At 30.7% G+C, this 23878-nt stretch overlaps 1 protein-coding gene across 3 annotated transcripts in view; it reads right to left on the reverse strand.

Annotated features, from left to right (window-relative positions):
• Nucleotides 1-23878, reverse strand: part of LOC118184571 (diuretic hormone receptor-like) — a 413066-nt gene that overhangs the window by 254257 nt on the left and 134931 nt on the right. For all 3 annotated transcript variants that reach the window (XM_085819142.1, XM_085819143.1, XM_085819141.1), the window contains one exon: nucleotides 1671-1834. In XM_085819142.1, the coding sequence (XP_085675268.1) occupies nucleotides 1671-1788 (118 nt within the window). In that variant the 5' untranslated portion in view covers nucleotides 1789-1834. The remainder of the gene's footprint in view (nucleotides 1-1670; nucleotides 1835-23878) is intronic.

Below are 23878 nucleotides of genomic sequence, written 5' to 3' on the forward strand. Positions count from 1 at the left end.
GATAAACGTATCTCTGAGAACGTGAGTATATATTGGTATTGAGCATCACCTCTCTAAGGCGACCACTTGCAAAGATGAATTTTTATTTGCGGCTGGTCGCCTTAGAGAGACCTCATTGTGTGTGGTGTATATGATTACTGTTATTGTTTCCGAAAAAAAAATTAAATCAAATAAATAAGCATATTTAGTAAAAACCCTCTCTAAAACGACCACCTGCGTTTCCAGGTTACTCTGATGGTCTTAAAGAGATCATATTTTCATTCTGTTAATTTTATTGTTTACAAGAAGTCTATTAACGTCAGATAAAAAAATAGCATAAACCCATATAAACCAACAGAAGATTTATTATTATATTGATACCAGTAAGAAAACCAGTAAAAGTCAATATAAACCTATACAAACCAGTACAAAGTTCTGCCATTGAATGTTGGTTGTATGGGTGTCAATTGATACCAGTAAGAAAATCCCACAGAGATCAATAGAAACCAGTAAAAGTCAATAGAGACCATTAAAAATTCTATAGGTACCAGTAGAAAGTTTTACTGGTTTCTATGGGTCATTTTGAAACCAGTAAAAAAACCCCACAGAAGCCAACAGAAACCAGTAAAAGTCAATAGAAACCCATAAAATCTTATGGGTACCCATAAAAAGTTTTACTGGTTTCTATGGGGCATTTTTAGCAGGGAATAAATCGCCCTAGATATTTTAACTTGCAATTCATGGTCCGACAGTTTGAAAAATTTTGAAACTGCGATCGAAATGAAAGCCATACCATTCACAAATCTTATAATATTTTCAATCAGATTGTTACACCAAGCAATATATATTTTAAAATTATATTCAAGAAGTATTGCAAGGCAATGGCTTTCCCACCATTTAATATTCAATGACGAAGTGATGTTTCATATGTACGGAGTGGCAAATCATCGCAAAACTCTACAGAGATGAATCATAGATTGCTATGGCCTTATTGAACAGAAGTGGAATTCATCGAAACAAAAATTTATTTTATACTCAAAACATGTACAGGCCTTTCTTGCTTTCTTCGAGAACATTGAGACGAGTAAGAATGTCGCACCTTGATACGCTACCAGAGTGAGTATTTCCTCGAATAAAATGTGATAAAAAATTGCTATTTCAGCACGATAGGGTGCCAACATATAGGGTGTAATCAAGCAAGTCCCTGCCCGAATGATAAGCTTCCATACCATTAGATTGTCGACACTGGAGGAGCTGATTCAACACTGTTAATATCATGGAGGTAAGATTAGATTATGGAGGATGATGGCTTATTTCCTACCTCCCTGGCTCAGATGATGATCAATGTCCTTTGATTTTACCATCCAGTGTGTATTTTGATTTATTTAAAGTAACAACAATATTTAGGTTCATTCTACAACTTTATACAGCATTAAGAAAATCTCCAAGATAGCACTGAAATTGATTTGGTGACTATCAGCCTAGGAGTGTTAAACTACCGCTTGAACGTGTGTTGTGTACTGAGAGGAATGCACGTAGAATATTTGTAGTGTTACAACTAAAATTTGAAATTCATTTTACGCAGCTTTTTTATTTTTATTTGCAATGCTTTGCGGAATTTAGCGCTCGTGAAACCCGGTGGATCATTTGTAATGAACCTACATATTGAGCTAAATAACGTGAATACTTACCATTGGAATACTCCGTTTGGTTAATTTCAGAGAAATTGCAATAAAGTTGAACAAAATCCTGCTCATCGAAAATGGGATATGATTCTTCCTCAGTTTCTGTTGCTCTTTCATTCGCCATGAATCAAACATGTGGAATCAGCATTCAGCAGGATAAAATCAGACAACTATAAAAATTGACAGATAATCAATTTCAGATTTATATAAAATCAAATCAGATATCTATAAATAATCAGATAATCAAATCAGATATCTATAAATATTCAGATAATCAAATCAGATATCTATAAATAATCAGATAATCAAATCAGATATCTATAAATATTCAGATAATCAAATCAGATATCTATAAATAATCAGATAATCAAATCAGATATCTATAAAATCAGATATCTATATATCATACATCAGATATCTATAAAAATTAAAAAAACATATAAACATACGAATTATAATAAAACCAAAACATTATACAGTTCAATATTAGTTAAAAGTATCACAACAGCAATGAATGGAAAACAGAGATGGTTGATCCCCAAAATTTACAAGGTAACACGAAAATGTCTTGTAGACGATTTAACGTCCAATTATTTTACTATACGAAACAATTTTCATACGAAAAATAAAATTCGGACTGGACTCTGAATTAAAAACTTTTATTCATTACAGCGAAGTATAAAATTCATTCTATTCTAAATAAAACATCAGAAATTCAAATTAACTTTAATGTAAAACAAATATCTAAATTACCACCTAAGTACTTCAGACGACAGTCTAGAAGCTGAAAATTAAAATTTAAAAGCTTGAAAAATTAGAAACTTGACATAAATTAACTTGACAAAAATTAAAACAAAAGTGAAAAATACCGAGAGAGAGAGGAAAAAAAATCTTAAAAACATTAAAAACGGTCTATATTAAAAATTTAAAAAACGATTCCGTACCGGTTATGTAATGTATGGAATCAAAAATACCTTTTGCAAGGAAAACAAAACTTCAAATACAATAAAAATTGTCATTTAGATATATCATATTAAACATACCTATTTTATATCAATTATATACAATATTTAAAAAAGTGTAAAAGCTTTAGTTATTAAGACGCGTTTACATCTGGTAAAGGTCAACGTTTTCACTCAAATCATATTCTAATGCTTTGCCGAATGGCAATGGTCTGGGTTTCTAGCATTGAAGAGAGTATGCGGTAAATAAATTAAATGCGACATGAGTTCTGTGTTTTAGCATGATTCTACAAATAGTAGCATTTGCAAAAGGCTTTTAGATTCTTACATTAATGTCGTCCATTAGTTTTACAAGCATGATCGTGTTTACATATTTTATTTTACCAGGACAAGATTTTTATATGATAAGTTATAATAATACGCATCCTTCGACGTATAACAAATTCACATATAACTTAAACATATATTTACATTAATTTACAACAGTACAAATTCTAGTTATTACAGTATAACAACACATAAAATAATAATTTTACATTTAAGAGGAAAAAAAGATAAGCAGAGCACAGTGGCAGTACATAAGCAGCCAATTCTTTACAACCAATGAAAATCTATTTGAGTAATGTTGTCAGCGAGTATATTAGAAATTACCGTAAGATTTTACTACCATACGCCTAAATAATATTTTAAGCAAATGTTTCCTCTATGTCCTATTATAAGGGTCTATACAGACATAACACTCTTATAGTTTGATACAACTTTTTATTTTAACTCCTTGAAGCACAAATAAAATAAAAGAAATGTTTATCTACTGAAGCATGAAATCATTTCTGCAAGACTTCCTCCATCTTTTAAAGAGTTTTCCGTATTTCTTTCAATCTCGAGCACACCCTTCGGCTGTTATTCATACATGGATAGGAAGTAACAATAGAAAAACGCATATACTAAAACTGAATTTGAGATTAGATACTTTGTCACTCATCTTACTTTAAAGATGGCATTGCCGCAAGGCTGTTACTTCGATAGCTAAGTAATTGATAAAGGATTGCTGTTCTCTAATTAAAGGCAATCATCCCTGATGCGAAATAAGGCTTTTGAAGTAATTCAATTTAGATATTTGCGTAATGCGAATAATCTGAAGTCTGTGGCACTGATACTTGAAAGCAGTTTTTCATTTATATCGTAAAGGAATTTAGCTGTCAACAGTAATTATTGCGTTAGAAAGAACTGGCGTCCATTAATAACCGAATCTGACGTTTCAGGGCTTTATATAGGAAATTTCAACTAGGTTTACATAAGTTATATTTAGACTCTGAGTATTTATTTTTGACAAGAGAGCGCTTCTTTTAAAATTACTTTGGCTTGTATTTACTAATTTTTATTTCACCATAAGTTTAATCGTAAAGACTTATAATCTTAGGGATAAAGAATAGTGATTTTCATTTCTAGATTTTTTTAACATTAGAAAATTTAGATAGGGTGTACGGAAAATGCACTTTAAATAATATACCAGTAACTGATATGGATTTCGGCCCCTTCTAATTCAATGATGTGTAATTGATGTGGTGCTAGGTGACGTACTGGTAGGTGACGTAATCTCTGAAAAGAAATTCCCCAGTTAAAATATAAGCTGATTAAAATGGTTATTAACCCTATCGACATTATTTTGAAATTCATTTCAAGTACCGAAATGAAAAGTGAAAATAAAAAAAAAATAGAGTAATTAAAGAATTTTAGAATCGTAATTAAATTTAATTATTTAGTAGAAAATATTACACAAATAGTAGAATTAGAGTAAATTTTGAAATAAAAATATATAATATATATTACGAGTAAGTATATCATGAGTATTGAATAAGAGAACGCTCCAGTATGAATTCTATACTGAAACTCGCTATGGTATGAACTGTATGAAAATGAGGGTGGGAGAATTAAAAAGTAAATAATAAGTCCAACTTTAAAGTTGTATATACATTTTGGAACTTGGAGATAAGATTAAAAAGATTAAATAAGAAATAACTAATATTGAATAAACATTAAACGCAGGTGGACCAATTACTTCATTGTTTTATTTTACAACATAACTCATAACTTTGTGCAACAACGAGCAGTAAAATTAACAAATTAAATCAGTTCATGAAAATAATCAAAATCTTCACTGTACACATTCTTTTCTGTAAAAGCATTGTCAAAAATTGCTAAACATAAATAATAATATCTGAAATTTATCAAAATATTGCAGTAAATCCTAAGGAACGGAATAGTTTACATTATGGTAAAGCATTCGAGGGCTATGAAGAAGAATACGTTCGTAGAGGACATTTTTAGGAAACTGTACTCGAAAGCTTTCATGTAGGCAGCTTGTTTGCCGGCATTTGAACACAAACCAAATTACCAGCAAGGGATAACAAGATAATAAATAAACTTTAAAAAACAGGAATCAAAATTCAAGAAAACCTTTTTCTAAACCATGAATGACTTTCATAGAAAATTTAATTGATAAGTTTATTTTAATAAGTAAAACGCATGCAATTTTTACCAGGGCTTCGGAATCGGTAGGGAAAATGACCGACCCCCGACTCTCGGAATTTTAATGACTCCGACTCTGACTCCTACTTCGACTCCGACTCTATTATATATATATATATATATGTAAACATATGTATATAAATATGTTTATGGTTATATATAAAAGCATGGGTTAAGGCTTTTTTAATATAAAAGAAGTAATATATGTTACAGAAAAGAAACTAATGGCATAGCAAATTATTTACATTAATTAGCATTTATTATGAAATAGAAAAACTGACATTAGTTATTTCTAAAAAACAGTATAGCTTCGGCAAGATCTTTGTTGAAGAAACATAGATCCGATTTGATAAACTTCCAAGCTGAGAACTTTCCACACTGACTTGTGAAGGAGGAAGAGCTATTACTACTGGGCTACTTCTTTTAACTTTTCAGGATAAATTTTTATAAGTTCTAAAAGAGGTGTCTTGCAACAGCAGTCGCATTTCTCTATTTCTTCAAAGGCCGCGTAAAAATCTTGTTTCTATTTTTTCATTTTTATATCTAAACGCTCTTGGTTCTTTATTTTCATTTGCTTTCCTTTATCCTTTTCAATATTACCTAAAATATGTCTCAAAATCTAATTCATCATTGGAAGAGGATAATAGAGACTCAGTTGCAATATCTGCAGTTTGACTGTCCTGATTTCAATACTTCAATTGTTCTCAAAATAATTTCATTCTTATTGAAAGTTCATAGAGTGCTTCCTTCGCCTTCTTAATTTGTTCATCATCCAACAAAATTGGGTGTTTTAGATCTATATATATTGAACCCAGCAAGATCTCATTGTCTAGCAAACTAGTTTCTCTTTAATTCATTGAAGAAATGATTCCTTCTGCAGTAAACCCCCTCCCAATTCAGAAAGAACAAACATCACATTCTTCCATTCTCGCCTCCTCTTAATTCTTCAAACTGTAGCTTTTTTTGTGGTTATATACGGTGTAGAAAGAAGATTTTTCAATTCTGATAGATCATTCCACAGTTATTCTGTTAGTAAAGCATTAGAGTTATCTACATCTTCTAAAAACTTTCTTAATTCTAACAACCTCTATATCACCAAATATGTACTTCTCCATTGCGTTGCTTGATCAGTAATTGCTCCTTTTCCTGCTCGCTTCCTAAGAATGGCATCAATTTTGAGAGTCCTTGCTTTTATTGCTGCTTACCTAAATTTACCAGTGAGATTTGCAGCTAAATGAAGTAACTAATCAGTTTAATCACTAATGACAAATATCACATCCATCCTCCTCCCTTATATTTATTTACTAATATGTCAATGAAACAGAAAATAACTATTTATTAATGTATATAGTTTATGAATAAACATAATAACTCAGTTTGTGATTAATGCTTTTTTCAATTCACTTTAATTTCATTTCAAATTCAAACTGTCCAACAAAAATTGGAGTCGAAGTCGACCTGATTTTAGCGACTCCAGCTCTGACTCCTTTTAACCCAAAATCTGCCCGACTCCGATTCCGACTTCTTGACTCGGACTCCGACTCCGCAGACCTGATTTTTACTATCAAATTAGTATTTTTTAAGAGAATAAATGAACAGATGGTCTTTAAAATTGCAATTATGTTTAAATTTGAGATTCTTACTACGATAACTATTACCTAAAATCAGGTATAAATAAAATGTTTCACAATTAGACGGGTAAGTTGGAACTAACAGATGTAAATTCAATATGAGAATTTTCCAGTTTCTTTAAAATTCGAAATTACTTTAAATGCTAACTTCCGGAACTGTAAAGACAGGTAGATAGATGCCTTGTGGTTCCGTCTTACTTCCTAAAATACAGAGACCACAATCTGAGATGAAGGTTGAATGTAAAGTTTTCTATTTTCTTATTATGTTTTTATTATGTATGAAGTTTATGCAAATTAAAAAATATAACACAAACTCCGCAGTTTGCGGGATATCCAGAAAAAAACGTTTCAGCAAATTAAAATATAGTTTGAATCGGTCCTCAAAACTTCAAGAAGCGGCTGGAACTAAATCTAATTTTTTCTGATAATTTCAGTAGCAAAGAGTTATAACAGAGTATCCGGCCCCAAAGGATGGAATTTATTAATTTATAAACATTAACTAATTTGCATCCTGGCAGGAACTCACGAAAGGAAAAATGTAAGAAGATACAATATTTGCTAAACTTATTATAATGAAATTTAATTCTTCAATATGTATTTCGCTTAATTACGCTCACCTTCAGTATTATATATGAAGATGTATTCTTGAAATATTTCTGCACGCGAAACAAAATCATAAGCTTCTTCAATGTGGGATAATTACATTCTTAAATTATTTAAAAACGAGCAATAACTTTTACGGACATAACAATTTATTCTTATTTTAGCTCATTTTAATACATATATCCAGATTCCATAGCTTCTTAATGCAGAAGTAGACGATTTAAGTAGAATTTCCTTTTTGGTGCAAGTATATAGATTCAAATTATTTTAATATACATACAATAATAAATTGAGTATGATTATTAGACTGCCTAACTCTTTGCTAAAACACGCATGTATTTTATTTATCAGTAAGATCATTCAGTCATCCTATATTATTCATCATCAGACTAGACTAAAGAAAGAAAACATCTGTGATATTATTCTGGTTATTGATTCACGTCTTCATAAGATATGAAACTAAGATATCTCTCCCTTCTCCTATCAAGAACGTGCAAATGATCCAAGGCCCTGAATTACGTGTTTTGCAGCAAGCTAATTACGGAAATCAATCGTATGCTACCGCGCGAATCAATGCCCAACAATAAGATAACCGATGCTCTTTTTTCTCACTTTAATCTGATGTTGGCTATAAAATAGTCAAAAGATCTGTCTTATTATTAACATCTATGAGACTCTGACTGCTTATTAATCTTGGTTTCTAAATTAGTTAGTTTGGAATCGTATCTTAAAATGAATTACTACTCGTTTTTACTTAGCCGATATCCATTAAGTCTTTCATATATAAATATGTAGAACAACACGACAACTCCTTTCTTTTTCCAAATTACAGACAGATAATTTTTATTTGATTTTAAATTTTTCTCGAAAATCCGAACGTATTGATTAGCGCTATCAAAACAGAATTTTGCTAATCGGGCAATTCAAAGTATAATTTTTATAATTTTCGAAGTGAAGCTTTTTGGAATGTATACCATAACTTAATTGATTTCATTGGTCTTTCGAAGCTGTTCAGCTTTTCAGTAATAATGCAGCTCACGGCAATGAAATTTTCATCAATGATGAAATTATAATGACTAAATTTTAATCAATGATTAAATTCTTCATTTTTAATAGACTCATGATTGCAAGTGTTGGTAAGGTCGAATTTTAAATCAAACAGAAATTTAAATGAATTGAATGCAATCTTATACTACAGGATAGAATGGAAGACCTTGAAAGAAAAGTGACGTCTCGTATTCCATTTCCACATTGTTTAAAACGAACCGTTTTATAATATTCAAGATATGGTGATATTTCTTTCTTTATCATTTCCCTAGAATCTGGACTAAAAAAACACAAAATGAAATAGATTAAATAACTTTTAAATTGTACGAATTAGATTAATTTGATCAATACTAAAAATTAAAATGTTTGTGGGGATTTATTAGTTTTAAAGCAACTTTCCTTTCATTCACGTTTTCACCCAAGCTTTCTTACCAGAATGCTTATAAGCATGTGTATTCAAATTGAGGAAGAAAGAAGTTCTATTTAAGGGAGCGTTTTGGAAGACGATTTTTAAAGCGTGTTATGCCTGCTTGAAGGTCATGTTGCTATTTTGAATTACCCTAGAAATTTGATTCTGTGAAGACAAATGCTTCTATCACTTAGATTTGTTTCCGCCGACTTCTAAGTGGCAAAGTCTTTCTGCGAGTTAAATTATCCTTTGAGCAGTTAGGCTAAAATTTAAGTTTAATATTTTACGTTCAACGTTACTTGTTTGAGTTAAAGCAGTTGGCTTTGTGTAAGCCCGAGTGGGGCCAATTTGTGCAAATATATTATATTGAATAAAGGGTTCTTTACACTCTTCTTCTGACTTTTTTGTTGTACTAAATACCTGGGAATAATTTCTCATACAATCGTTAATATAAAGTTCTTGCAATATTCTTGGTGATATGATACTTAAAACAATATCTTGCGCCTATTAACAAGGATGGAATTTAAAATAATATTTTTCAAATGGGAAGTTAAATAAATTTAGTGTAATTACTCTTATATTTGCAATTGTTTGGTGTTATATCTTTTGTTTCTTGGGCCTCTCTGTTTTACTTTTATCATATATACTTGTTTTTGGCTAACATATTAAAACGAAACAAAAACAAATTTTTTTAAACTTTTTATTATTTTTAATAAGACAATGTAATTTGAAATCCTTTTATAAATATTTTATTACGCAAAAAACGTTAATACTTGAAAAAGATAGAATTTTCTTTAATTGTTAGTATATAAGAAATTAGGTCACAATCAGTGTCAAGGAATATTAACCAGCATTCTGTTATAATAAATTTTTATTTAACGTATTTACTTAAATACAATTATTACTGCTCTTAACAACGAAAACAGTGTTTTTGAAAATATAAGAGTATAACTTTATACAAAAAATATTTCATGTCAGGAGCATTTGATACTAAGGCAATCATTTTCAGCTGAAATCATCCAAGCATATTTGAGGATTGTAACCCAGACCTTTACAACCGGAAAGCTGTCACGTTTCTTCGGTCTTTTATGCATTTTTAGTACTTATGAATAAACCGCGTCAAAATATTCGAAAGAAGCTCTTTTCAACAGTTTTTCACTTGAGGAAAAAAGAAACATCTCTCAAGCAAGTTCTGGCAAGTCAACTTACTGTGCAAATGTTCATGGCATGTATCACAGAGTATGAAGCGAACAAAGAGAAAGAAATCAAAGGAAGTGAGACATGTCAAAAGGTATTTTCACAGAGCTGTAAACAAAAATGTCTTCTGCGTGAGACATTTGTTTGTGACTTACGGGGCATAGTCGAAGTACCTGAGCTACAAAAATCGCGTGCGGAGTTTTGTACATTATTATGCAATCAGGAAAGCACTTTTCTGAAACAACATTAAAGTGCATGAAATATGTTTCCCGATTAGTCTATTAAGAATCCTTCTACAATGGCATTTTTCTAACAGATTTAAATTTGTTTCTTTAACTTACAAAAGATAAAAGGGAATTACAAATCGTTTAACTTATTTTTTCTTAACGAGGATAATTAAATTAGAAAATAATAAAGTCGTAACTAAAAGAATTTTCATATGGAGCGTTGTAATCAAAAGACGTTTTGGTATTTGCTAAGGATGCTTATGTTCTAATAATGCAATAGACAGCTGCAGAAAAAAGCTTGTAACTGTAGGAATTCATGTAAGAAATAGAAAAACAAAAGTTAAACTTTCTAAATAAATTAATATTACTTTTGAGTTCAACAACGGAATGTAACAAAGCCAAGGATTAAAAATTCGATAACAGAATCAGTCATATTGCGCTTATTCTGTCCATTCAGCAAAGAACTTGTCGAAGATTATTCGACATGGCATTTTACAATGCCATGTCGAAGATTAGAATTTTGCACACAAATAATTATCGATGTTAAACATCTATGCAAAATACAGAAGCCTTAACTCCATAAGTATGATAATAATTTTAAAGAATTTATTAGTAAGCAAAGGGATATAAATGATATCCTCGGATTTATGGAATATTCTCTCACAAAATTTGAGTGAATGAGTGCGCCGATGTGATGGCTTCTATTAATGTATTTTGTCCTACTGCGAATTTTATTTATTTATTTTTCACATTTTAAAATTTTTATTTATTAGCATATTTTTAGTTTGCTTGCTTTTATTGTATTATGTGTTTAACTCCTTATTAATTTTTCGGTTTTCTAATTTTGTTTAGTAGACATTGAAATTATGGAAATAGTTTAAACAGAATCGAGAATTCAGGTTACTGGAATCTGCTGGTCTTTGTTGATATGTGAAAATTCCTGAAATGTAAATTTTCAAAAGGCTCCGATTATTGGTTTTAAAACATACTTTCTCTTTGTTTTACTTCTTTTGGGCAAAGGAGTTGATTTACTTGAAAGTTTCGTCTAATTTGCTTGCGGATCGAAATACTGCTAATTTATCACTCAGTTATTCAACAGCAAAATATGAAATTTTTTCTTTGTGATTTAGTAATTCTACCGTGTACTTTCAACTTTAAATTTGTGGATTTTTGACAATAGCGATGCTTTGCTTTTAGAATCGAAATGGTGATATTCATTTCTGAGTCTAAAATTAATGCTTCTAACGTCTAATAATTACAACATTATTTTTGTGTTTTATTTGACTATTTTCTCTTCTTTTGTAAATCTGCTATCCCTTTATGCTTTTAGGTAGGTTCAAATTTTCCTCTTCATCTGGTTTGTTAATTTACGAAATCTTTAGGAACCATTACTAAGAAAGAATATGCACTTCTATTTTTCAGTATAGGGCAAAATATTATAAAAATATTACGTAAGTGGAAATAATGGAAAAAAAGAAGATTCTCGACTTTAGCATAGTATTTTCATGATATAATATTTCATTCAAACATATTACTGGAAGACCAAGAGATGGGGAGTTAAATTCCGAAACACTAGTGTCTCATTCCAAGTTCTCATGTCGAAGACTGCACAAGCTAAGGCTCTGTTCACACGGTGGTATAAATGTCTTAGACGCACAGTCATAAGGTGTAAAATTCGGGAGTTCCGTTCGCACCTGCGAGATAGTGTCTAAGGCCTAGCCAATTACAGAAGCTGAATTTGCGCATGCGTGGATGTGTCTACAGCTCTCCCTCTCTGTTTTCCAGCTCAATAGGTTCCGCGCGTTCGCTCTGATTGGTCGGTACTGATACTAAGTTGGCATAGAGTTCAAAAATTCCACTTTTATGCCAAGATCCCTTGGTCTGGCTACGTAGCAACGAAGCTCAGCTTAAACCCGTTTTGACACTTACCAGTTGAGGCTGTATAAGCTGACTCCCTTCAGTTTAAGCAGACTCACTGATCTGGTTTATGTAGAGTAACTCGATATCTGGAGATTTACAAAGACGCATCACACGAGAATTAGCATTTACGTTGGTTCTCACATCTAAATATACCATGTTATGCTAGCAAAAGTCATGTTATTGGTATCTGTTCCACTCAGGATGCGGCTATTACTCAGGAATCAATCAAGATCAATCAAGAGCCTTTTGCACCTAAGTCTTCAGCTTAAATAATCTAAACGGAAACTTAGGGTACGCAGTTAACATTTTTTCGCTTGTATAATTTAAATACAGGTCAAGTTTTATTTTAAACTTCTTTTATGAAGATACCTTCTTTAAAATAGATATAACTTGTGTGCTCTGCCTTAATTTACAGATCCATCCTTTATACCTACATATAAAATCCTAATTTGACATAACGAATGAATTTTCTAAGATTTAAATCCTCTCCTCTAAATCTAATTGTTGTTTTTGTCTTTAGTGAAAGCGTGATTTCTCAATTTTTTCTGTTACGTTTTATCTAAGTTTTTAATTACGAAGACAAGGATGAAGATGGTTACAAGGAAGCTTTGATTTATACAGTTCAATCGAAATTGCCTTTAACTTTTAGATTCACAGAGCACATACCAATTAAATTCAGTTTATGAGAGCTAGAAAAATGAAAATGAAGAGTTTATTAGTTTTCTTTCCATAAAATTCAAAGATATCGATGAAATTTAAACAGAATCACAAATATATCCTTTAAAAAAATTCTCAGTGATATATGGATATACCACGTACGCAGATATCGTAATTATTCTATTCTGAAAACAACAGACATTTACTTACCAATAAAGCATTTTGGGGATTCGCGCTGGCACGCAATTTGCAAGAAAAGGTGCATGTGATATCTATTCATATAGCCTTATGAGTTCGAAGAAGGAGGAAAGTAAATATTGGCATCATTACTTATAAAAATATCATTCAGAAAGAGTGGACATATCCACACGATCTGAAGAAAATAAAGCAGGAGGAAAGTGAGTGACTTCCCTATAAGAACTAATTGCGGGCATGACTTATGACTGGTCAATAACCAAGGAATCAATTTCCCGGTTATATCTAGAAACCTTATTATCTATGGACGTAATGATGAAAACAGACACCTCAATCTTTGTCATAGCTCACATCTTTTGTTATTTTTATCAGTGCTACGTCTTATCAGTTATCTCCAGTAAGCCTTAGATGAACAGATTATCCACACATGAGTACAAAGAAATAATTTAAAATAAAATGATAAAAGCAAGAATTATTAATTAAAAATTGGCAATAAAATATATGAAATAAATAAAAATATGAAAAATTTGTTAAGTAATTTGTTTATTGTCGTCAGAGTAACACAGCCACTTTAGTTACTATTATTGTAAACGAATACATCACAAAAAGCGGAAAAGCAGTGAAAAAAAATGAAAATGCATTAATACAGCAATAAACTAACTGTCAAGAACTAAGAAATGGTTTTTTAAAATGCTAGGAGATAATTTTATATTTAAAATCAAAAATATGTATTAAGCCAATAGTCTCTTTCGCTAAAAAGTGAACAAATACTTTTTAGATAATTAATTATAAGTAAGTTTTTGTATATCAGAATGAACGAGTCATATTACGGAAAATTCAAAATTTCAGTCCTAATTATAGGTATTGAGAAACAAAGTAAATTTCGGAATTTAAATTAAAAATTAATTTAAATTAAAGTCTAAGAAGTTATCTCAAGGTACATAAACGCAATATTTATATATACAGTGAAGTTCCTTACAAGGTTATAATTTCTATGATGTATTCTGCAACGCGATATTAAATGCAAAATTTATCGAATTAATATAAAATATTAGTACCATTCAGAAGTATTATATTAAGAATTCAATTATGTTTATAATAATGCAATTGAATTTGGGCTGCAAGATTTTATGTATTTTAAAAAAGAAGCTTAAATCTTGTAAATTAATAGGTAAATCTGACAAATTATCACCGAAATAAATAACTAATTAAAAATTTCTGAATTACATTGACCGAACATTTTTTTAAAAAGTTTTGTAAAAAAAGTGCTAGATTATCTTGTAATTGCTTCCAGCAGCCATACGTTTTTACTACAAGCTGTGGTATATTATAGTGTATTTGTTCTGAATATTTCAACACCTGTATAAAAAAAAATAATTTGCGACAAAACTTCGCAATGTAACTGTTTTATTGTTGCATCAATATTTCCACAATTATAAATTTAATTGCGAATTGTTTAAATTCATTTTCACGAAAATTAACATATAACTAGGAAATAAGCAGAATGCTGAAATGAGTATAATATCTTAAGTATATTTAGCGTCAGGTACCTATTAAAGTATCAATGTATGCCAAAAATATAACACATTTTAAATCTCAGAACTTTTATAACTAAATGGCGGATTATTGTCAGATGCTGTATACTTATTTCGGTATTCTTGATATTCTATTTGTTTTTTCCCCGGATCTTCCAGATATCAAGCAATTTAAATAAGAAAGTAAAATACCACCTTCGCCATCCACTTAAATTTGTAATATGCATTGTGCACAGCTTTATAGATAAAGAAACCACTATTGTTTGCCGTTTTTCCCCCACATTAGAAAATAATGTGTAATTAAAATGACCTAAAAAATTAAATTTTATTTTCCAGAAAAATAATATTTTTTATTTTTAAAATGGCAAAAGCGACTATTTTTTTTAACCTGAAGTTAAGTTCTAAACCTTTTAGGCAAGAAGCATACTAGATGTCATTTTGCATTCGCACAGAAGGCCGCCCAGCTGCGAAAGTGGTTAGTTAAAGCCATTTTAATTGAAAATGAAATTACTTTTGCAGCTGGTTAGAATATAATAGTAGAATAAAATTAATAAATATATAGATAGATACACTAATAAGTTAACTTTTCAAGCAAGCAAATGCATTTTATGTATAATGCTCCCAAAGCATTTTACTCGTATATATTGATTAGTATTATTTTCTGGTACTTTAAATGGCAAAATTTTAGAATAATGTTTCACCATAACTTTGTTTGTAGCCAAAATTTTTACATGGGATTTGTTTTAAAATGCTCGCAAAAATCAGGATTATAAGATCATAAAAAAATTTCGATTTCGTTTTAATTATTTAAAGGTACATGAACCTTTGAATATTGTCTTAAAATGGTAGGTTTATTTTAAAATTTCAAAAGAAATTTCATTTTAATTATGAATGTTACTAATATTTTATATTCCAAATTAATATTTTGCTTTATTTCATTTCTATATATTATATTTAAAATTAAATTTTTCTCAGTTATGAACGCTTTTAGTTATTGACTTAAATTTCCAAATATCTGTTATTTTATAAAAATCGAATCAACAAAATATCCCAGTATCTTTCATTTTTATTACCTATAATTTAATAAAAGCATATTCTCAGTTCTTTAATTATCATCAGTAAACAAAGCTGACTGTTGGGAGAAGAATTAATGTTTTATTTTGGAAAGAAAATTATTTTTACCATCTTCTTTTAAATACAATTTCACAACACTTTGTTTATGAAAGAAAGGCAGACTCAGAGATGAACCAAAACTGAATGGATAATTTGTTTTGCAATAAAAATATCATAATAAATGCTACGAGGTAGCAAAATAAATTATGAATTTTTAATTTGTTTTCAGGGAAATATTCACACATTTTTAAGGAGTTTAATGAATGAGTGCTTTTTGCATAACATTTAGGGAATTGCTTTGGTATTTCCGATAACAGACATAAGGAAATAAATGAAGTACTATGTTTATTGCCTTGGGAGTTGATGATTCTATTTTAAAAGAATGGAAGGAATTTGAAGTTAGTTTAATTTCATTTGTCATTTCTCAAAAAAAAAAAAAATCATTTAAATATTGCAGGTTTCCGAAATGAAAATCTTTATTGCCGTTTTAAATAACCAATCTCTACACAGAGGCTTAGATAAAAATACGAAAATGAAAATTATGCAGTTTGTGCAATTCAACAGCAGAAGCTGAAAATAGCAACATGTAGCTGGAGAGCTTCGTTTACCTTTCATAAGCTTTAATTCTTTAATATTTATTCTAAATAGCTCAAGTGAACGCAGCAGTTTTGTATTTTGTCGCATGCTATTGTTGCGGCTACGCATTGAACAGGAGAAATTAAATTAATTCGTTTAATTTTCTCAAGAAATTTAAATATCTTATTCACTTTAAATATATTTCTTAATTGATTGATATTTTAACGGAACAATTCTTTTATTCAAATTTATATTCTCTAAATAGCATACCGTTCTTTATAGACTGCAATATACCATCTTTAAACTTTTTGCGTTGCTTCATTTCTGGCTAAACTTTATTCAAATTTCCTATTTTCATTTTTTTTTTAAACTGACCACTTTGAAGGATGTTAGGTTATTTGAACATAACGAACCTGACGAGAGTTATTTGCGTAAGCGAAGACTCATACTTCTGTACAGGCTTTCTGTAGGAAACTAGCTCGTATTCGCGTGGAACAAGTTCTAAGAAGAAAATTATGAAAACCAACCATAGAGCCTGTCCAAAACTACCAGTATTCAGCGGTTTTAATCACTCGGCCACTGCTGGAGGCCTCACTTTGGAAGGGATCAAAAGTTGTGTATTTTTCATAACATGTATAATATGTTCTCAATGTATGTTTTTATGTTTAAATACGTAAGGCAAATGTATAAAGTAATGAAAAGTATGGTAAAATGTAGTGTATGGTAAAACGCACATTGTAATATAGTGAAATGTACAAAAGTAAGGTATCATATATAATGTGTGACATAATATAAGGTACAGTATAGCGCAAGTATGCCATAATGTACAATATACAATTGTATATATTGTAATGTTTGTATCTATACATGTTTATTTAGGTAATAACCAAGAATGTGTAGGAGGTCATCGTCATGTTAAGTCCTATGTAGCAATATCAACAGTCTGTCATACCATGTTGACAAAGCCCTTGTATGGCCATATATTGATTGATATTGTTTCAAAAAATGCTGGGCCCGGGCGATTGTATGAGGGGACATATTGGTCTGTTCGACTGTCCACCGGATGCTCTAGGCGCTGGATCTGGGAGTCTTGTGCGAGGCTCTCGTGTGGCCACACCAACTGGCCAACTCTAGATAAAGGTGGACGTGGTGCTGTACTGATTAACCGAATGGCAAAGGAACAGTGCCCACGTCCTCTGTCGTTTATCGCTTATCTCCTTGTTTAGCTCAGGTGTTCAATTATTTTCCAATGGATACTTAGCTTGAATATTACTCTTTCTATGAAGATGCTTTTAGAGAGTTTTCGAAGGTTATATATCTCTTTTTCTTTAACCTTGCTACATGTCCCTTCCAAAGACATTGCAAACATCACAGTGTTAGCTTCCAAGACATTGCAAACTTTCGCGGTTTTCCCCGTCAGGCTCACTATACATAATTATTATTTCACAATTTATCAGAAAGCATCTTAGTAGTACAGTAGTATATATAATAGTGGATTTATCAATGTATCAGACTACAAGTTGCAGACCAAAAGTAGATAACAAGTAGATAAGACGGCTGAGAAATTACAGTTCCTTTAGATTCGAATCTTGATTAACGGACTGCTGCATGAATCAGTTCATTATTAATATTTGCATAAAAATTAAAAAATACTCGGATTATAATACTTATCGTTCGAGAGAGGAATGCTTATTTTCACTGGCTTCAGACTTCCATTCATCTTGGTAAGTCTCGAATATAATTTTACAATGATAAAAAAATAATGGAAAATGTTATTCTGTACGTAACAAAATATGTTTAATAATTACTCAAATATATAAATTACAATGTATTTACGCATCATAAGTGTGCCGAAATTGTATCAAGAATGTTATATCTATACTTAAAACATCAAGAAATTCGAGAGATGAAAATTCAAATCCATTTTTTTTATTTCATCATTGTATTTTACTTAGCCCGGGTTGCGTCTGTAGATCTTAAAATTTTCTAACTTCTCCACCTAACAATTATTCATGGTTTGAAATGCAGTATTTAACTGCTTTTAAATAACCTTTAATAACAACACACAAATTCATGCCATCCCAATGACCGCTGTAAAAGATCTTAACCAAGAATTTTTTAGAAATTAAGAGTCGTATTTTTCGGCCCAGTATCGAAAACTTAGTATTTATTAATGACTCGCAATCCGATTACCCCGCAAAATCTGAAAACTTCGGATAATTTATTTCTTTCTTTCCCAACTGAGATAAAGAGTTCAGCGATATAAATGATTGAGGTATTGACTAAAGCCACAGTCATTAAATTTAATGGCAATCCCCATTAACTACTATTGAAGCAGATAACAGTTTCAGAAATCCGGTATCGAAAGTAACTTTTTTTTTGGTACTAATAGCCTCCGCAGAAGTTGCAGATAAATTATTATACTTTAAAGAAATTTTAAGAAATGCTAAATATAAAAAAAATTATCATCTACATTTTATAATGTTATTTATATGAAAAAAAGTTGAAAAGTAGTATAATACATATATAAAGCTAAATTATTTTTATTAATTTCACTAATAGTATAAAATTCGTAATATTCAAATGCACTTATGGCTTTAAGTAACACATCTAGCTAAAAGCAATTTATTGGACATATATTTATAAACTGAAAGGTAAGTTTTAATACTCTGCAGCTCGCAATGGTAGTTTGGAAAATCGACTCGTTGCCAGATATGAGGGTACATGTGGATGGCGATTCCATAGCAAAGCGCCCTATTAAACGGGCGCAAAAAGGGCAAAGCAAAAACCCCTGAAGAGTAAGTAATGCCAGATAATGTAATAATGTATAAAGTAAGCACCAAAAGTATTTAAAATATGGCATCATACCATCTTTCATTTCTAATTCTAAAAACATTATTAAGAAGCATGTTATTTCGATTTCAATTCTGTTTGCTACGAGCAGTGCAATGTTGTTATTTAAATGATAAAATAAGCATTTTATGAAATGTTGAATAGTTAGGTTAGGTTATTTGAATTTGACAAAGCCACGAACGCTACCTACCTAAGAGTAAGGAGGCCTTCGAGGAGAAGGTTTTGGGGAAAACTGGCTTGCTTTAACATTACAGCCAGTTTCCTTCAAAATGTCTTCTACGAAGGTGTTCATTATCTTATACAGATAGCTCTAACATGTGAGAAGCACGATTTGAATTTGGATTCAGCAGAAGAACTATTACTATTAACCTCTCGGCAACTGATAGGCCAGACGTTGAATTGGAAGAGCTCTAAAACTGGCAGTTTACCAAGGCACATGAAAGTGGCAACATTTCGAAGAATCGGCGCATTTTGCCAATGCGCTTAAATTAGTTGGTAATGCCGCAATTTAGTAACATTACGAAACATTCCTCGAAACAGAAATCACAAGAAAGCTATTTTCCGTAAGCGAAGGGATGCTTTTGTGGAAGATTTTTCTCACCATTTCAAGAAGATTTTTCACATGCAACCAGCCCATTTGCCTGGAATCGAACTTATGTCGAACTCCGAACATTTAGCGGTCTCAATCATTGGCGCACTGTTGGTCCTTAGTCTTTCTATAAGTGGGGAGGAATGTAAAGAATTTTTCCTTTCCTTTCCAGACTCCCTTGCTGGATATCTCTTTGGTATAGCTTACAATATGTCCGGCTGGTAATGGAAAGATCTAGAGTTCAAATCCCTGCGAGGGTATTGCTGATTTTTCTCGTTTCGCGGCTTCAAAAGTATTCTAAATTTCTCTACAAAAGTTAAATTGTTTTGCTAATTTATGAATTTACTTAGTAAGGAATAATACTGTGGTAAATGAAGAAATCTCAGAGAAGTTTTACATATATTACAAATTTCGTGGCATGTCGGTCATGTAAAATAACTGCAAATCTAGACGGTTAGAGGATGTGTGGTTCGTGTTTTCTCATCATTTATCTTTTTTTTTTACAAATTTTTTCATTTAATATTATTTGCATTAAAAAGTTTTCCCATCTACTGCAGATTAAAATTTTAAAATAAAAAGTAAGTTACTAAATATTTTTCGGTGTAAACATTAGACACTTTTCCACAAAATCGTTGATAACAATTTTAGTTATGCTTATACTGATTATGCCAATTACACGCTTGGAAATGTATAGTTAATATGTTCACATTTATACTTAAGATATTGATTTGCGAGAACACTCTTTGCTTAAGCTTCTATAAGTATTAAGCAAAAATATCGGATGACATTTTATATTCACTTTCTTTTAAACAATGTAGTAAGTATTTACAGGGAAGCCAGAAATATTACTAAAAGTTTGAACAAATAGAGTGTGTTACTGTATATATTGCAAAGGGTCGTTAAATTTGAAGCTGTATATTTTTCATTTCAAATAGAAGTCATATGCTCGAACTTGCATGATTAGTTAAGATGGCTTTAAAACGTGCAGCAAACGATATCGTTGCAGTGTGAGTGATTGCATAACAAAATGATCTTGAAGATGTGAGACTGGCAATATTGGATTTGAACGTGGAATTATTGTCATCGATTGTGCTTACAGTGGGAAACATTTCTGAAAAGAAAGCCTCCTGGAAAGATTCCCAAGTCATTATGGAAGCGTTCGCTAGTAGAGAAGGAAAGAATAATAAAATGAGATTGGTTAGTGTTATCATGTCAGTTTGAAGAACCGACTTTTTCTTGCCTACCTCATTTTCCATAGCCATCGCACGACGTGGTGAAATGTGCCGCTATTTTTTACTCACCCTGTAATTTACGGATTTATCAGTTTATGGTTCATTATGCAGAATTATATAAACGTCATTCGAGTTAAATCTCCTTCTGCTGAAAATGAATTCTCTGTTACTTCGCGTTAAGAAAAACGTAACGTTACTTCTAAATTTCTTTATGATTATGAATAAAGAATTAATTTAAAACAAACTGATAAATTAAATTCTTATAAATAGAAAAGTGTATTTTTATCAGAAAGTACATAGTGCCGTTTTATAGATGAAATCTTCAAGATTATGAGCCTCATCCTTTCCTCTGTTTTTATGATGTTATCATCACGTTTCTTGACATTGATTTAGTTATAGCTACTAATCGACCAGAAAAGCCTTTTGTGTGCTTGAATATGAAAAAATAAATTTCGTTGTTTTTCTGTACCTTGTGGAAATTGATTAATGCTGTTTGTACTCTGGATTCAGATTTCAGAGCAGAACCTGTTTTTGGCATGTTGATCACCAAAACATTAAGATTTAAATTCATGGGATTACTTCTTGTGAGGATACATAAAGGGCGAAGTTTTTGTTCCTCTCCTCGTTACAAGTTCGAACGATACTAAACAACGATCACAACAGCTGCTGTTATTGCTGAGATACCGAGATATGCTTGAAAAGAACTTGAAAACTTCTTCATATCTGTCATGTTGCAAAAAGGTCACACATAGAATAGTTGTGACTTAGCCATGTAAAAACTACACTGAATATTGTATTTTTCTAACCATCTTCGCAATGCTATTGAAACTATTAAAGTGTTTATTCCTTTTATGTTAACTCTCTAAGAATTGCAAAGTTGTGAAAGGGATTCCATCTAAGCAATTAAAATAATTTGATTATTAACCATCACTTCTTCTTTTGTCTGGAATGATAAAAGCTATATGGGCTTCCTCCCCAAATAATATCAGAATTATTTTATAATATTTACTGATGTGTATTAAACTGTCAATATAAAATAATCCTATTCAATTAGGAGAATATAAATAACACAAAAAAGTTTAGAAAAATGCAAAAAAAAAAAAAAAAAAAAAAAAAGCATAAATTAAAACTAGTGAAACGTGTAGAGTCATTAGGTTATTTCGAAGCAGGAGACATGACGAATGAGCAATGCCTGGCTGGGATTCAAACCTTTGACCTCTCAAATACGCGGCAAGTGTGCTGACCACTACACCACAAAGGTATGCTAAGAAGGATGGAGAAATATCTTATAAACAGATTTATAAAAATAAGTTAATTGAGTACAATATAAATGATTCTGTCAGGCAATAAAGAGTGAAAATATTTCATGTTAAAACCCAATAGCCTGTTTACCTGTGTCATGTTCAAATAGGTGTTCATTTGTATCTCCACGGAAGACAAAGGAACTTAATTTTCTCTGTAATATCTTATTAAAATACTCATTTTAAATTTTACCCTCGAAAACAATTCTTTCAAAGAAACATGCATATTACTTATTTTCTACTTTTTTGAACTATCGAATTGTCATAAAAAGTTCATTTCTGTTCGCCTCAACAATTTCTAATTAATGTAACAGCAGCAGAACGGCATGCGATCAATTTCCATTTCAAAAAGTTGGAAAAAATGCTCGCATCCGAGCGAGCGATGATTGACATTGATACATCTTGCGTGATTCCAGATCATACGCCTGGAAAACTTCACAATCATCTATAATATCGGGTTTTGGGAATTCTTATGTAGCCTGAAGTAAATATCCCTACTTGCATTCAAGAATATATTCAGGTTATCATTTGCTTTAATATTTTAATCCTAAATATTTATTGTCTTTTTGGTGACAGTATTTGCTTCACAGAAACACTACTTTATAATATTTTAATTAGGAGAGTCTTCCATTGTTAAATATTAAAATGATATAAAAAAAGCACTGAATTTAGACAGCAAAAATGTATTTAAAAAGACTGGTTGCTAAATTGCTGCTTGTATTTTATCAGAACAAATGATGCACAAAAAGTGTATGGTTGCCGAAGGAAACCTTTATGATAATATTTGTTTGGCACATTTTGAGTATTCATTGATATCTCGATGATTTTAATGTTTCATTGTAAACGCTTTCTCAACATTTCACCAACTTTGCTACTATGTTTTGAAGCTACGCTATCAGTCAAATTATCTATGCTTTATATGCACTAGTGCTGCTTATTAATTACTTATATCTGCTTCATAGTAGCAGTTCATTTGAATTTTAATTTGTTATAGTATAAATAAATAGGAGTTATTTAGAATAGTAAAACGCACACAAATATTATTCGGTGTTTCATGGATATAATGAAAATTGCACTTCACGACGTTTTTAATATTTGATTACATAAAAAGTCCAGAATGAATTAACTAAAAACTATTGCAGGTGAATTCATTAAAATCTAGCGGGTTTCGTGTTCGCTTTTTAAAAAACGTTCATCTCTCAGGTTTTCCCGATAGCAGACGCGTCTATATTGTGTTCTTTTACTGAGGCTTATTGAGTCATTTATCTTCTGTATAATCACTACATTAGCAATGCCTGTGTGTACAAAAAAAAAAAAAAAAAAAAAAAAAAAAAAATGCTGCCTGAAATAGAACTCCCCCTTCCCCGAAAAAAAGGAAAATTTACTTAATGATGATTGTAATGTTATTTGGAAACATTTTTGCTCAAGGAAAGAAATAAATTAAAGGATAGGTTATTTATAATACCTACAAATAAGGTAATGTTTTTATATAAACTAAGCTTTTTTTAAAATAATAAAATATAATGAATAAACTAAAAGAAGAAATATAATTTATGATGCAGTTTTAAAAGAATAGGAGATAAAATAATTTGCTTAACAAAATTCATCTACAACTTTTTATTATCCGTGATGAATTTT

This window comes from Stegodyphus dumicola, chromosome 6 (genome assembly GCF_044657685.1).
Source record: "Stegodyphus dumicola isolate Sdum_Otavi_A_Nest chromosome 6, ASM4465768v1".
NCBI classification, from domain to species: domain Eukaryota; kingdom Metazoa; phylum Arthropoda; class Arachnida; order Araneae; family Eresidae; genus Stegodyphus; species Stegodyphus dumicola.